Source organism: Bipolaris zeicola, assembly GCF_000523435.1.
Source record: "Bipolaris zeicola 26-R-13 unplaced genomic scaffold scaffold_40, whole genome shotgun sequence".
Classification (NCBI taxonomy): Eukaryota; Fungi; Ascomycota; class Dothideomycetes; order Pleosporales; family Pleosporaceae; genus Bipolaris; species Bipolaris zeicola.
The window spans coordinates 103,769-118,859 of NW_006912089.1; the positions used below are offsets into that span (position 1 = coordinate 103,769).

General features: G+C 53.2%; 5 protein-coding genes across 5 annotated transcripts; 1 reads left to right on the top strand and 4 right to left on the bottom strand.

Moving 5' to 3' along the window:
- Positions 1-206: 206 nt before the first annotated feature.
- Positions 207-554, top strand: COCCADRAFT_91166 (uncharacterized protein; the record flags this gene model as incomplete). The annotated part of the gene is made up of 1 exon (XM_007712215.1): positions 207-554. One exon carries the CDS (start codon positions 207-209, stop codon positions 552-554), a length of 348 nt encoding a protein of 115 aa, XP_007710405.1.
- A 2,172-nt stretch (positions 555-2,726) lies between these two features.
- COCCADRAFT_35178 (uncharacterized protein) lies at positions 2,727-3,394 on the bottom strand (the record flags this gene model as incomplete). Its single annotated transcript, XM_007712189.1, has 2 exons — positions 2,727-3,145; positions 3,298-3,394. The coding sequence occupies 2 exons, from the start codon at positions 3,392-3,394 to the stop codon at positions 2,727-2,729; spliced, it is 516 nt and encodes a 171-aa protein (XP_007710379.1).
- A 1,722-nt stretch (positions 3,395-5,116) lies between these two features.
- COCCADRAFT_91230 (uncharacterized protein) lies at positions 5,117-6,714 on the bottom strand (the record flags this gene model as incomplete). Its single annotated transcript, XM_007712216.1, has 2 exons — positions 5,117-5,453; positions 5,516-6,714. 2 exons carry the CDS (start codon positions 6,712-6,714, stop codon positions 5,117-5,119), a joined length of 1,536 nt encoding a protein of 511 aa, XP_007710406.1.
- Positions 6,715-8,338: 1,624 nt separating this feature from the next.
- COCCADRAFT_3473 (uncharacterized protein) lies at positions 8,339-11,870 on the bottom strand (the record flags this gene model as incomplete). The annotated part of the gene is made up of 6 exons (XM_007712168.1): positions 8,339-8,546; positions 8,597-10,659; positions 10,707-11,138; positions 11,186-11,361; positions 11,412-11,631; positions 11,688-11,870. 6 exons carry the CDS (start codon positions 11,868-11,870, stop codon positions 8,339-8,341), a joined length of 3,282 nt encoding a protein of 1,093 aa, XP_007710358.1.
- A 682-nt stretch (positions 11,871-12,552) lies between these two features.
- On the bottom strand, positions 12,553-14,700 carry COCCADRAFT_91178 (uncharacterized protein; the record flags this gene model as incomplete). Its single annotated transcript, XM_007712217.1, has 4 exons — positions 12,553-13,392; positions 13,442-13,536; positions 13,589-14,462; positions 14,512-14,700. The coding sequence occupies 4 exons, from the start codon at positions 14,698-14,700 to the stop codon at positions 12,553-12,555; spliced, it is 1,998 nt and encodes a 665-aa protein (XP_007710407.1).
- Between the last annotated feature and the right edge of the window lie 391 nt (positions 14,701-15,091).

Consider the following 15,091-nt stretch of genomic DNA (forward strand, 5'->3'; position numbering starts at 1 on the left):
GAGCTTGGTTTACTGAGGCTAATGAAAGAAAGGGAAGAAGAAGAAGAAGAAGAAGAAGAAGAAGAAGAAGAAGAAGAAGAAGAAGAGGGAACAGAGAGAGACAATGGCAAGATCGACACCACACCATCCTCGAGTCTCTCCGTGCAGCAGACTGGTGGATATGTGAAATCATCAGTCTCGCAGTTTCCGGCGGATCACTCACCGCAATGATTCTTCTCCTAGCTTCGCTCAACGATAAACCACTGCCGTCGTGGTCATTTGGAGATAGTAGCAATTGCGTGGTTTCGCCTGGATCGACTACTACTAGCGGTAAGTTGATGTGTCGGCAGGTAGGCATCTCGGTCAATGCTGTAGTGTCCTGGCTGGGGATGCTGACGCGATTGTGTTTTTTGGTGCTGCTGTCGAATGGACTGGGGCAGATGAAGTGGGCGTGGCTTGCGAGACCGAGAAGCGCGAGAGCGCTGCTGCATATTGAGACGTTTGATGCTGCGTCAAGAGGGGTTCGTTGGGGGAGTATGCGGCTTCTTTGGAAGATGAAGAGTCAGGCTCCGTGAGTTCTGCTTCTTTCCTTTGGGTTGTTCAGTGGAGGCCTGTTTTTGTTTTGTATTCGGATCCAGATTGACTGACCAGATACTTCTTTGGGTCTCAGTTTTCTAGCAATCCTGGGTGCAGTTGGTATCATCTTGAGCATCGGTGTCGACCCTTTTATCCAGAATCTCGTAAGCTACTACACGAGACCTGTCCCAGATGTGTCACAAGTGGCTTTTTTTATCGAACAATACTTTCTACCAAGGTTCTACCATTGTGTATTCGAAATGTAATCCAGTCCGTCCTTTGCCCTGTTGACTAGTGGCGTATCACTGACAGGACAAAGTGCGTTGGGCCTCCCCTGCTATGATGTAAAATGCATCCGCAGCGCTATATAGCTCCGACTCGAACCAATACTGGTCCCAGCCACGCTACGAATGCAGTTCAGGCGATTGTACATGGCAGGCGGTAGCAAGCATAGGGATGTGCGCCTCATGCGAAGACGCGACAACGCTCGTATCCAAGTCGTGCGACACCACCAAAGGCACATGCACGCTCTCTCTCTCCAAGAGTCTAAAGACGGGAAGCGATCAGGACTAAGCCTCACGTATATTTACAAGGAACCCGGCGGCTCGCAACTCGGCACTTACACAGCCATGACGAGCAGTGGCACTGACTTATACGATCTCACCCCAAACAGCATCGCCTCCATCTATCTCAACATGGATCCAAATCCGACATCCCTCAGACCACGGTGGACAAAGGAACCAAGCTACACAGCCTCCCTATGCAGCGATATGGCACGGTAATCTAACAAACTGCGCATACCCCGATAACCGCGTCTCGTGCGCTGTGAATCTCGTAGCCAAAGCGCTGTCGAAGACGATGCGCGATGAGCCGTTTTTATCGCACCGGGGATAAAGGGGTGAGAGGTGCGGCGACGAAAGAAGGTATTCATGTGCGGGTGATGTGGTATTGGGCTGTGCTGCCGGTGCTTGTGTGGGTGCTTGCTCTGTGTGTGTTTTTGGGTATGGTGGTGCGAGAGAGGGGCGAGCGGTGTGGGTGGTGGAATAGTTAGTTGCCGGTTGTTTTTATGGGGGTTGAGGGCGTGCATGGGGGATGGAGGAAGGGGGTAAGGAGTAAGGAGCTTGAGCGGAGGGCGAGGGGGATTGAGGGGAGGGTGCGTGTGAGGGGTGAGGTGGTGTTTGTGAGGGGGTAGATGGGACTTGAGCAGAGTAGGATGCGGAATTTTATCTTGTCTATGACTTTCAAAAGTCTCCAAGGTCCCGTGCCTAACTTCCTTTTACGCATCTTTGTTCTCTACCAATCCTGCTAATAGAAACATACATACTCCTTGTCTTCTTGTGAAAATCAATGTGGACACGAGGGCTTAGAAAGAGAGTAAACATGAGTGTTTAAAAGACAAGTAGATGTAAGTACTAGCGTGGTGACTTTTATCTGTAAAAAGATAAGGTTAGAAGATGCGATAGAACGCGTATAGTGGGTAGTCGAATAGCGTGTCATCGATAGATTCAAAAGAGACTAAGAGTGGATCGTTGAGGGGGCTAGTTAGAGAGGGTAGGTAAAGCGAGGGTGGACACGGATGCGGTGAGGTGACTTTATATCCGTGGATAGATCAAGTCGGAAGATGCAAGTAACTTGACCCACATGAACACACATTACCCTTGTTTAAACCAACATGACGTATGCATATTGAACTTGAAATAAGTTTATGACTGTATTTATCATTATCAAACTCTAGCTAGACCTTGGTGCGTGCAAGCAAGACTCCAAACAAAGTGACACCTTCGCTCGCTAGAAAGGGGACGAGAGAAAACCTCCTTCCATGATATAAAAAAGAAGAAGAAACGCTCCAAATGGCTCCGAGAATGAGAAAAGGAGGAAAGTTCTTGGAAAAAACATGACTAATCGCATTCCTCCGATATCGCAGTGAATGGAGATTCTCCAAGGACGATTGGGAAAAGCAAGACAAAAGGCAAGATGGTAGAGAGTTGGAAACAGACAAAACACAGTAGAGCTGCAGATGATGAGTGGCAAGGACGCATCAAATCGCTCGGGAAAAAAAAGTGGGCTAAAGACATGTCGACATGGTATACACGCTTCCTCGCTTGATTCGCAAATCGCCTCAAAGAGAAGGTGGTAGTAGTTGTGATGGTGGTGGAGGCGGTGATGGTGATTTAGACACCCTTGATGGCAACGGTGCGCTCGCTGTTGAGCTTATCGGCATTGCGCGAATGGCTCTCCTTCTTGCAGTCCTCCAGACCCTCGCACTTGTGGTCCTCGAGCATGCGGTGCTTGCTGCAGTGGTGACCGGTACAGAAGCCACAGTCGCCGACAATGGGCTGGGCGCGATCCTTGCAGTCCTTGAAGGAGCAGCGGATCTTCTTGGGAGGCATGCCACCGCGCAGGGGAAGGGCGAGGTGCAGGGTTGAGTTTGGGCCGATGGCGTAGTCGGAGAGGGTGGTTTCTGGCGACGAGAGGTGCTTGCCGGCGTGGACTATGCGCAGATCCGAGGGGCTGTGCAGGTTGGTGCGCAGAGCCAGGAGGGAGCGGAGAGTGCGTATTGAGGTATTTGAAGGAATGGTGAGTGGGATTGCTGTGAGGCGACAATGTCAGTTCTTTGTTCGGGCATTGTTTGGTAGTGGGTGTGCTGGGACAGCGGTGGTGGAGATGAATGGGTGGGTGTTATGCATGCTGCATGTGGTGTTCCGAGGTTATCGGAACGACGGGGGGAGGCTGGAAACTTACTGTTGTTGCCGGACACGGTCTTGACGAAGATCTGCATCGTCTCCTCGGCGTCGGAGCTGGAGGAGCTCATGCTGCTGATGCTGGAGGAACGGGCCATGGTTGTGGTTGTGGTTGTTGTGGTTGTGTAGTGGAGAGGAAGCACTGTGTGGCGGTATATATATAGAGAGAGAGAGAGAGGAGGCAGCGAGATGGAGGAGAGACGGAGTAGTAGAAAAGAAGACGGGTTGGATGATGTAGGCGACGAGAGGTGATGACGTGGGCGCGGCGAATCTACGGACAGACGGTGTCGAGGGTTGTGACGATCAAGAGGTGAGGAGGAGGAGAAAGAAGAGCATGTCGAGCCGGAGCAAGGTGACGCAGGCCGGGGCTCTTTAAAGAAAGGCTCGCGAGAGGGCCATGCATGCTGTCACCGGGCTGTTCTGCCTGCACACACGACTCGAGCCGACAAGCGTTCGCAGCGCCTCTTTCGCCTCTTTCGCCTCCCTCGCCGCCGAATGCAGGGCGGGTGCCACTAGCCGGCCATGGCCCATATTCGATAGTCTTCCCTATCCATCCCAGCCCCAGTGAGGCGATTTGGCCCATATGCCATGATTATGCCTACGGTATGCCTAGGCCCCATTGACTTGCTTAGGTACTATGCCCATGCTACCACCAGCACGCCATTGTCACCATGTCTGTCTGCAATTCATCTACCATGTACACCAACTACTTAGTCAATACTACGCGTCCAGACATGATGATGATCCACATGTCGGTATACGTACTGCACACACATATCATCTCCATCCCATCAGCCATGTACAACTCATCGTGCTCGCCCGACTTGCCTGCCCTCTGCTCTGCATGTGACACGTTTCGCCGCCCTGCCTCAACTCACTCGCCGCCCCTGGTACCTGTGACAACAACACCCACACCAGCAACACCACGTCGACCACGACACCCGCTCATATCGAATGAGGCGCCTGAACCCGCCTGCGCCAGTGTTTGCGATCGGTGGACTGTGCAGTCCAGCCTTGGCCTCTCGACACCGTGTGTGCCACTATCTGCGTAGCCTCGTCGTCCAACACCGGACCCACCCCGCGCCCCTGATTGGCTCGACGCTGCATGTCACCTCTCCTCTTTTGTCCGCCGTCTCATCTCGTCTGAGATGACTATGTCCTTCTTTATATGCCCTTGTGTACGTCTATGCTACGTACATACTACATATGTACATATATCCTACTTACATACACATACACACACATACATACCCGCACATGCACGTCGCCCTATGCTTTCGGAGTACGCTCGGCCTCCACACACACACACCCCCATACCCCCAGCCCCAATGCTGTCATCGGCCAGGCACATAGTCTTACATACACATGTCGTTCCCCATTGCCTGTGCACACCCACCCGCTCGGACTCGGCCTGCATCACCCCATCCCTGGTACCCGAACACACGACCCTCCCCCCAACAAGGCTCCCCCCCCCCCAGCCACTTGATGCATCGCCCTCGACCTGCAATGTTACCAATTTTGCTTCTAGAATCCTTCCAAACGCCACTCTTCCCCTCGAGCTTTTAAGGTTTGCAACCCAAGAAGAAAAAGAAAAAAAATTGCCCTTCCGCATGTGGCACTGCTGACAGGTGCCATTCAACGAACGCCTCCATTTTTGGGGGGCTGGTACCCTAAATTATATACATTACACCGCCTCACACGCTCTTCATTCGCCCGGGTTACGCCACCCAACAAAAGGTCGACCATGTAAAGGTAACACGCCCATAGCCTGTCTAGAACCATGGTTCCCAAACTACCACTCTCTCTCTCTCTCTCTTCATCTACAACATGCTCTTTGGGAAGTTCTTCATGGCCTGTCGAACGCCCAGATCGCCCAAAATCTCCTCGGTGCCGCCCAAAATGGCATCAAACTTGTACGTGCGGTGGAACTGCTCAATCACCCGTCCCATGCCGCTCTGCGTGAGTCCTCTGCCGCCGAAAATGTTGACGGCCTCATCGGCAATCTCGTGCGCCGACCGTGTAGCATACGACTTGAGCAGACCAATCGGCCCGCCCAGCAGCTTGGATTGCTGCGCGTACGACATGTGCGTCATCTGATACGCAATCGACTCGAGCCAAGCCTGGTTGGCCTCGACGTGCGAAATCATTTTGGCAAGTCTGGTTCTGGCTGTCAGCTATCTCCGTCCAGTCTAGTCTAGTAGTGTAGTGCGAGTACTTACTTTTGCCGGATAGCGGGCTGCTCAATGAGCTTTTTGCCAAAAACGATGCGTTGGTTGCACCACTTGAGACATTCCTCGACCACGGTTCGCGACTGCCGGATCACGGCACAAGCCATCATGAAGCGCTCGTGGTTGAAATTGCTCATAATCACAATGAAGCCCTTGTGCTCCTCGCCCAGCAAGTGCTCCACCGGCACCTTTGCATCGTTGAACTCGACAAATGCCGTGCCCGCCGTCGTCGAGTAGCTCGTCTTGATCAGCTTCGTCTCAACCGCCGCATCCCGCTCCACGAGCAGCACAGAAAAGCCCTTATCCGTCCGGCACCCGACGACAAAATAGTCGCTGAACATGCCGTTGGTGATCCATTTCTTAGTGCCCCGCACAATGTAGTGCTTACCGTCTGCCGTCTTGGTCGCCGTCGTCCTGATACCAGCGACATCCGACCCAGCAAACGCCTCGGTAATCGCCAGGCACATCTTCTTCTTTCCACTCAACACCTCATTCACCACGCGCGTCTTGAGCTCCGACTCGGGCATCCACTGCAGCACAGCCGTCAGACTGATCGTCATGCCCGACATGTTTCCGTCCTGGAACCCACGTGCATTCGCACGCACGCCTTCCTGCGCCTGCACGAGATCGTGGAGATAGTCAAACTCCTCGCCTTTAACTACGCCCAGCAGATTCTTGCCGTGCAGATGCTTTCCAGGTCCCAGACGCATGGCCAGCATGTCGTTTGCCGCCATCTTGTCAATCAGCTCCTGGCTAATATACGTGCCGTCCTTCTCCTTTTGCTGCGCCTCGGGCGTAATATGTGTGTCGACGAACTTGCGAATCTCTCTCTGCAACGCGCGGTGGCTCTCGTTAAAGTACGGACTCTTGAACTGCGGTCGTAGCCACAGCGGCTCTGCATACGGTACTGGGCTCAGCTCGCCAGGCTTCTGGATGAGGACCTCTGACTTTTCGCCTTCAATAGTGCCAATGCAGAGCTCGCTGTACTTCTCGAGCACCTCCTGCCGGTGCAAGTTGTAAAAGGCGGTCGTGGCATCTTGGCCTGCTACCTGCTCGAGCACGACCGAGCCACCGGGGTGCGCATCGACGAATTCGCTGAGGTCGTACACCTTGTGGTCAATGATGCACCACAGGTCATCAGGCTTGTTATGCGAAGCAACCGACTCGCGTGTAAGCGCTGCGTGAGGCATGGCGGGCGGAGTGAGTAACTCGGGAATATAACCGTAGATAGGACGAAACGAAGTCAAAGAAAAAAAAAGCAGGAGAGAGAGAGAGAGAGAGAAGGAATCAAAGAACAACGCGAACTCCTTTAGAGTAATAAGAGATCCGGCTTCCCCCTCTCCTTTGCCAATACATCCCTCTCCCCTCCCCCAAACCTCGGTTCGGTCCTCTCCTTCCAACGCAAGCTAGCCTCCGTTCCCTCCACGTCGTCTGCCTTGCACTTGCGTCAAAAGGTGGAGCTCTGGGGAAGATGCCGAGGTCCGCCGAACGACCCGGGTGCCGTAAGTCTATCTCGCACCCCGCTTATTGGTCCGTTGGGGGACCCAACCAGGACGCGTCTGCGTCCAAGCATCAATCCGCGACTGGGGATGGGGGATTCTTTTCATAAATTGGTAATCAAACGAGGGGGGGAGCTTTGTGCATGTTTATCCTGTGTTTTGAGAGTGCGTGTTTTTTTTGGAGATTGGGATCGACTGAGATCTTGCCGGGGGGGCTTTTTGTGTTCATGTTATATGTGACTACGTAACGGCATGTGGATCTCACCCAGCGTGTTTGTTGCTTTAATCTACGAATACTCATTCCTCACAGTAGGCATTATTACTCAAGAGAAGCTTCATTGGGAAAAATCACCACAAAAAGGCGGTTGTTATGTTAGTTGCTATGGGGAAGGGGGTCCATGGCGATACTAGAAGCAGCAGGGAAGAAGGCGTACTACGCTTTTTCGCGTTTATAAGCAGGGACATTGTATACAACCCCTAAACTCAAGCACAGTACCTATACGAAGTCATGCATACCTTTGGCAAAACAAGTCAATACATTCTTCATCTTAGCCATAATACCATTCTACCCCTTACAACCCGAACCCACATCGTCTCATCTACCCTGAAATCCGTCATATTCCCTCGTTACCAATCTCAGCAAAACCCACGTATTTTTACACTAGAAGATATGCAAGATACCCGCCTCGTCACCCGCCGATCAGTCTTCCATTTTCTATATGGTCTGGTGTAGGCGATGCTCTGATGCTCCAAAAATGCATACATGTATAAACACCTCGTTTAAGTTAGCAACTGGTATTACTCATTTCCTCAAGTCCGTCATGTTACTTGGATCTTCGATATCACAGAGCCACACACTAAAAAAAGACTCGCAACATACAACTCACGACACCACGCACAAAACTAGCCATGGTTTGAATTTGCTTTTATATTCTCCACTACAGCCAACCCAACCCAGTCTATCCATAAACGCACACGGTGTGAAGAGTGGTAACAGGGGATAATGGCGGGAAAAAAAGGGGGAATGTAATGGGCATATGTGTAGTGGGAAGGGGGAATCTGTGCAGAAAACATAACGTGTCACTTACCCTAAAGCCAAAACCGGCACCCTGTTCCTTTCCCATGTTAGAGGAAAAAAAGTGATATCTATATCATCATCCTTCTCCTACAACTAGCGTGGCTTCAAGCCACCAAGATGCTTGCGTTTTTGTCCGCTGTGCTACGTCCCCAATCAAACGCCGTTCATGCAACATGTCACATGTGCTTCATTTTCGTCATGTGGTCGAGTCAAAACTGACCATTGTGTCATGCCTTTTTAGCTAAAGTACGCCTGCGCTGTGCGCTGTTGATCTGGGGTCAAAGACGCGGCAGCTTGAGCCAGGTCGGTACTTGTGGCTTGAACCAGAGCTTTGACGGAGGCGACTATGCGGTTGGCAGTCTGTCCCTGTAGAGTCTCGGCTTCAAGGGCGTGGACCACATAGTTGAAGATCTTAGCAGGTTGAGAAAAGACAGCCTGGTTTTGCCTAGGAGGTTGTCAGCATACATGTGTTCTCCAGACAATGACTATACTTACTGCTCAATCAACTGCACCAAGAAAGCGTACGCGTATGGTGCAGCCTCCTCGTCGTTGGTGATTGGTAGCGTATCTATCCAGGCCGCAGCAACATTGTCCCAGTTCTGGACCTTGCTCGCGTTGTAGTGCAAGATCTTAGCTATCGCAGCTGAAGCATTCTCGGTTGCGAAAATGTCGTCATCAGTGCGGGCGTTTGGTCGCTGGGTGACATTGAAGAGTGTCGGCAGCGATGCAGCGACAAACTCCGACCAGTTCTCACCACCTTTGTGAGCGGCAACACCCACACCATATACTGCTGCCTGACGGTTGGCTGGCACGTCGTCCTGCATGCCATCAATGAGTGGCTGCATGATCTGGTCTTTGTATTGCCAGGACTCTGGGCCACAGAATTCAAGCACATCGTCGTATATGCAAATAGCCCACTGGCGCTGAGTTGGGTCCTGGTTGACGGCTGCCATACTATAGTACTCAATCAACACAGCCCAATGTGGGAGGAAAGCGGTGCCCATGGTCTTGAAAATGCTGTGGAATGCCTTGTTCATGTCGGAAAGCAGGTTCTGGTCATCTTCAATGGCAAAGAGAATGTCTTCAGACGCTTCCTCTCCGTCCTCGTTCTCGGCTTGCTCTTCGAGACGTTCCTTGACGCGCACGTTGTAGTCTTCAAGCACACTCCTAGCGGACTCGATGAAAGTTGTCATGTGTGCGTCGGTCAAGCAGTTTCGGCCAATGCACTCGAGGCATTCGTAGAAGCACTGGTACATCTCGGCCAGAGTATCAATAGCGGGCTCAGTGCTCAAGACTTCGAGCACGCGCTCCACTGTACGTTTCCAGAGGTCGCCCAATTGTGGGGACTCAGGGCCGTGGGCCTTCTTGTATGCATTAAGCAGAGTGGGCACACACTTGGCCGAGGCGACTCGAACAGGGTCGTGGAAGAAAAAGGCCAAACCTGGCAGGGCGATCTTCTCCATGATGTCGTTAACATATGGCTCGAAAGCGTCTTCCAGAACCTGGGCATAGATGACAATTAGCTCAATAGCCATGTGCTTGTCATCAAGAATGCTCGTCTTGATACCAATGACCTTGCCCTTGAGTGGCACGAGTTCCCAGCCTTCCTCGTCCTGGATCTGGGCAACCTGATCTTCGTCATCAAGCAACTGGATGTCGGCCTTGGCACCGGCCAGCTCAGTGAGTGGTGGAATGACGCCGGCGAGGAAAGGTACGAATTCGCGACCAAGGACACGGCACATACGTCCCCAGCAGTGAAGCAGATACGACGCCTGCGGGTCGTCAGGCTCGGAAACGCTGTTCTGGATACGTCCAAGGAGCTGGACGAGGTTGAGCGCATCTTGGCCCATCCGATCCTTGCCAACAGCAAGAGCAATGAGGGTGGCGCACTCCATAGCCTTTGCGCGGAGTAGACGGTACTCCTTGGACTGCTCTTCTTGCAATACGTTGAACAATAGCGGCATTAGAGTGTCGTAGTATTTGGAAAAGGCGGCCTCAGCAGAATCAGCAACAGTGGCAATGGTAGACAAAGCCTGCTCCTGGACGAAACGCTTGGGGCTTTGCAGAAGCATCAACAGGTGGTTCAGTAGCTGATCCAGATATGGCTCAAGAATGTTCTTCTCAGCCTCCTCGCAAAAGTTGACCAGAGCAGCAGCTGCATGTGCCTGTACGCGAGGTTCTGCGGATTCCAAAACGGGGATGATGTTTGGCAAGACAACCTGGTGGTACTTCTCCTGCATGGTTCCCGCAAAATCGGTTGACATTTGACCGACAGCGTTACAGGCGGCCCATCGAACACGGGGATGGGGGTCCCGAAGCGCAGGAAGTACGAGATCAAGGACCTTGTCGAGCTCTCCAACCATCAACTCGCGGCAGCCTTCGGAAATAGCTGAGATGGCCATGAGAGCAGCATGCCTGTCGCGCCAAGCCGAGGAAGTCATCATACGGGGGAGCCAATTGAAGGTTGGGGGCAAAATAGCCTGTCCACCAAGCTTGTTGGCCAAACGATCCATGCATTGCTCACCAGCGACATGGTTCGAGTCGCTCTCTTCATCCAACTGGTACATGTTAGAAAGGCGAAATTTTTCCAAGTGGACAGACTCACATCTTCTGAAACATTCCATTCCTCCGCATCGTCATCGTCAGCGCCGACATCGGTCATCAAAGACAGACATTGAGTGACCATGTCGTTTGTGAAATTTGGATCCTTTTTGCACATAACTGGAGCATTGTCGGCGAATGTAGCCATGAGCTCCAGCGCATTCTGGCGAGCGGTCTCTCCGAGGTCCTTGTCCTGGATTACCGAGATGCTGAACTGCACAAGGCTGTTAAACAGCGGCTTGAACATTTTTGGCGCCACTTCGGCCAGATCGATAAGAGAGATGAGAGCCTTTGTGAGCAGGTCTGCATCGCCGGAATCTTTAATCGGTGGTAGGATGTTGAGAATCTCGCCAATGAGTGAGTAGTACTTGGACTGCGCCTTCTTGGTGATGGAGCGGAAGAAAGAGGCGAACGCCTCAACAGAAGCAATGCGAACCTATGCACGTAAGTCGGTGAGCGCACAACACATGTACGAGTACTGACCGACGACTCGCTGTCGGCAAATCCACCCTTGAAGGCAGTCATGACCACATCTTCATGCTGCTTCTCGATGATCTGCGGGGTGGTTGAGAATATCCTAAAGGCGTTCTCGCGCTGTGCGGGGTCTTGCGACTGGCTGGCCTGGAACAAGGCGCCTAGCAGTTCCGGCCATGCGACACCTGTATGTTTTTTTAGACGAGCCGACAGAATGTGCATTGAGGTCTCCTACCTTCGTCGGTGTGCTGGCGGGCGAGCTCTGCTACGGCATCTCCCACCTTTGTCCGTACCGAGGTGTCGGTTTCGTTGGCCAGGCATTGGAGCAGCTTGGCGCGTATGGCCTCTCGCTCAGCGGGATTGAGGGTCAGGAACAGGTCGGCGGTCTGGCCTGAAGGTGCCTTTCGAGGCTTGGATGACTGTCGCCTGAAGATGACGGCGGCAAAGGTTCGTGTCTAGAGCAACTCCGTCAGCCCACAATGCCGGCCCCCCGCCAAAGACCCAATCTTACCGATGTATCCTGGGCCAGCTCAATCTGCTCAGAGAGACCCATCAAGAGCACTTCGGGCCTCTGGGCAACCCATTCTTCATTCAGCTGCTGCTCTGCTGCGGTGCGCTGGACGTTGTCGGGCGACTGGAGGCCCTGTAGCAGGGTGGCCAGCGCCGTGTGGACCTCTGCGGGTAGAACAGACATGTTGCGGGCGTGCGTGTGCGTGTGCGTGAGCGTGAGGTATCTTTGTGGGCAGGCGGCCCTATTGCATGTAGTCTTGCTCGCAAGCAAGGGCCTACCAAGAATGGAGCGGTGGTGGGTTGGCCGGTGAGTGGTTGCGGAGCGCGCGTGACGTGGTTACCGTCGCGCCTCTACTGCTGTGGATAGATGCAAAGCGCCCAAGTGTAGTGTTGCGGGCAGGTAAAGAGGCAACACAGCTTGGGGGTCTGTGAAAGTGAGTGTGAGTGTGAGTGTGTGTGCCGTAGCTTCAGGGTTGCCGTGGAAATTTCACAGCAATGTTTTGGCGGGGCTGCGTGCAAGCCCGCGCCCTTGTCCAAAAAATGTTGTCCAACCACGGGCAAGGATGCTCGTAGAAGGCTTGCCTGCCCCGCCTCGTCATTGGCTGGCAGCGCTGACCGGGGCTGTCTCAACACCGGCTTCTCTTCACCCACGCTCGCCACGTATATGCACATACATATGCGGCTGTGCCTGGCGTATGTTTGTGGCTGCATGCTTGGGTAGGCCATGTATATAAATTCGGCTACCCACATTGCTATCAATTACCCAGGGATCTATGGGATATCAAACTCTGACAAAGGAAATAATACACTCTCGCTGACGCTTCAATCTCTCCCCTACTGCTACACACGCTTCACCATCCATGTCTTTACCGGCTGGAAGCACGGCCAAGCACAAACACACCAACAATAACGACGGCTAGCACACCAATGGCACCAGGTAGCAAAAGATCGTTCGGGACACCAGCAATAATCTCGGGCTGCTGCGACAGTGGGATCGACTGGTGCCGGCCCCTCGATCTAGGCTTCTCGTCCGCGTCGTCGTCAAAGAACTGCTTGCGTTCACGAAGCGTAGACTCGGGTGGCGTGACGGGCTTGGACAGCCCTGGTTGAGGGTTGACCTCGGCAGACATGGGTGGCTTGTCAGGGTGGTGGACGAAGAGGTCGACCTTTTCGCGGTGCGCCATGCGTGACAGGCTGACGGCCTCTACAAGGTCGTCGTTGGTCGTGATGGAAATAGTATCGCCTTCATTGTCAAGGTAGCTTAGAGCAAAGCCTTCCCTGGAGAGCCTGCCGCCCTCAAAGCTCGGCGCACCTCCTAGGCTTTCAACCTCACTACCCAGCTTGTTGGCCACACTGTTGATGAGTTCCTCGAGACCAGAAGAAATGACTACCTGTAGGCGGTGGACACGCCCACTTGGAGCCTTGAACTTGAACGGGAATGGCATGTCTTCCATGTGAACAGGGTGGTTGCTAGCGACGGCAGACGGGGGCGGTGAGTCGTCTCCGTTATGAGATGCAGACTCATTTGGCATCACACTGTCGCCGCGATCCATAAGACCTGGACGGTCGTGGTGCGAGATGTACGAGCGGTGGTCAGGATGCCGGCTTCCTTCGCCAGACATGACCGACTCAGTCTCATTGTCAAGAGAGAGCCAGAACTTGTTCCATGCAGGGCCCTCACTATCCGTGGTGCTGATGTTGTTGATCTTTGCCTAGTTAGTGTTGCGAACATCTTCACCCAAGACTCCGACATACCTGATCAAGCGTAGCATAAGTCAGCTTGAGAACGTCCACCATGCCGACGATTTCACCAGCATCGCTCATAACTGGCAAATTGAGGTAGTGTCCATCTGTATGCTGTTAGTGCATGCATTAGACAAGGGTTCCCTGTAATCTGCGTACCATGCATCTTGCGCAGAGCAGATTGAATGCTCATGTCCACTGGCGCAAAGTCGGGGTGCGGAGTCATTACTCGCACAACACTGCAAGTCATCGGGTCAAGCCCCGCGGCAATAACACGGAGGACCACGTCCTTGCTAGTGAAGATACCAGTGATGGAGCCATTGTCCTGCACAAGAACAGCAGTTGTATGGTTCTCCTTCATGAGTGCCGCCGCCTCCTTGACCGAAGTGCGTACAGATACAGTTGTGGGAGGGAGACCCGTCAAGACAGATTCTAGAGTAGGGCCGGACATCTTCTGGCGAATTGCCTCGACATACTGAATAATCTGCTGCGGCTGGCTCGAGCCCATCTCTGCCTGCACACCTTCAAGAGCATCATACAATTTGCGAGAGGAGGCATACGCTCGCTCCAATTTCTCCATGGCATCGTAAAAGCACTTTGTGATGTCCAGAATACCTGAAATGTCATGGTTCTCATCCATGACGGGAAGGTGGCGGAAGCCCTTCCTGACCATGAGATCCAGCGCATCCGTCGCACTTGTATCAGTCTTTGCGCAAAGGGGGTTCTTGGTCATAATCTCCTCAATGGTGACGTCGCGAGCCTTGATGCCGTTGCCGACCACACGGAAAGCAAGATCCTTGGCTGTGAAGATACCCGCAATACGGTCATCATCATCTGTTACCAAAACGCAGTCCTCCCGCTTGGCCGCCATCAACTGTGCCGCCTCAGCGACCGTAGTCGATGGCTTTATTTGAAGTGCTGGGGATGGCTTCAGGGCGAGGACGGTGCCGGGCGGGGCTTTCTTGGAGGGCCGAACTCGTCCGCTAATATTCTTCTTCTTATTGAGGTCCGTCTCAATCTTTCGCCGAATGGCCTGTCGCGAAATCAGTATGCAGTCGCACACATGCAGCAGGGCCACTCACGTCGTCCCTCTTGGACATTTTGGCCCGGCTGGCGCTGAGCGAAGAGCCGCCCGCATCGCTCTGGGTGACATGCGAATGGTTCTCCAAACCAGAGGGGCGCGGGATGGCAGAAGGGCTGTGGCCGAGATGCTGTGGCTGGTTACGGTTCGAGTTTTTGGGCGTCCCCCGCATGGCACCAGTATGCGACATGGCGACGTCGTGTGCGTTGTTACTGCAAAGCTGGTTCTGCCTGGTTGGCGGAGGAGGGGCCAGTAAGAAGGATTCCAGCGGCCTATACGGAGGTCGATGTGGTTGCCAGGGTATAGCTGCTAGACGAAAACAATCCCTACATAGGGATCAAGCGCCTTGCCCAGACCGCCACTCACCACATTCCCAGTTTCCGCGGCACCTGACGTGTCCACGTCTCGTGCAGCAACAGGAATCGCCGCCATACAAGCAAGATCGCATCTCCAATCTCTTTCAAGTCATGTGTTCTGGTTTCCTGATCGGGCTTCTCGTGAGGCTGTGGTCGCAACAGACAGAAGCAGATGCACCACCCCTTTACACATGGAAAATTCACGCATTGACTCATATCTGCAAG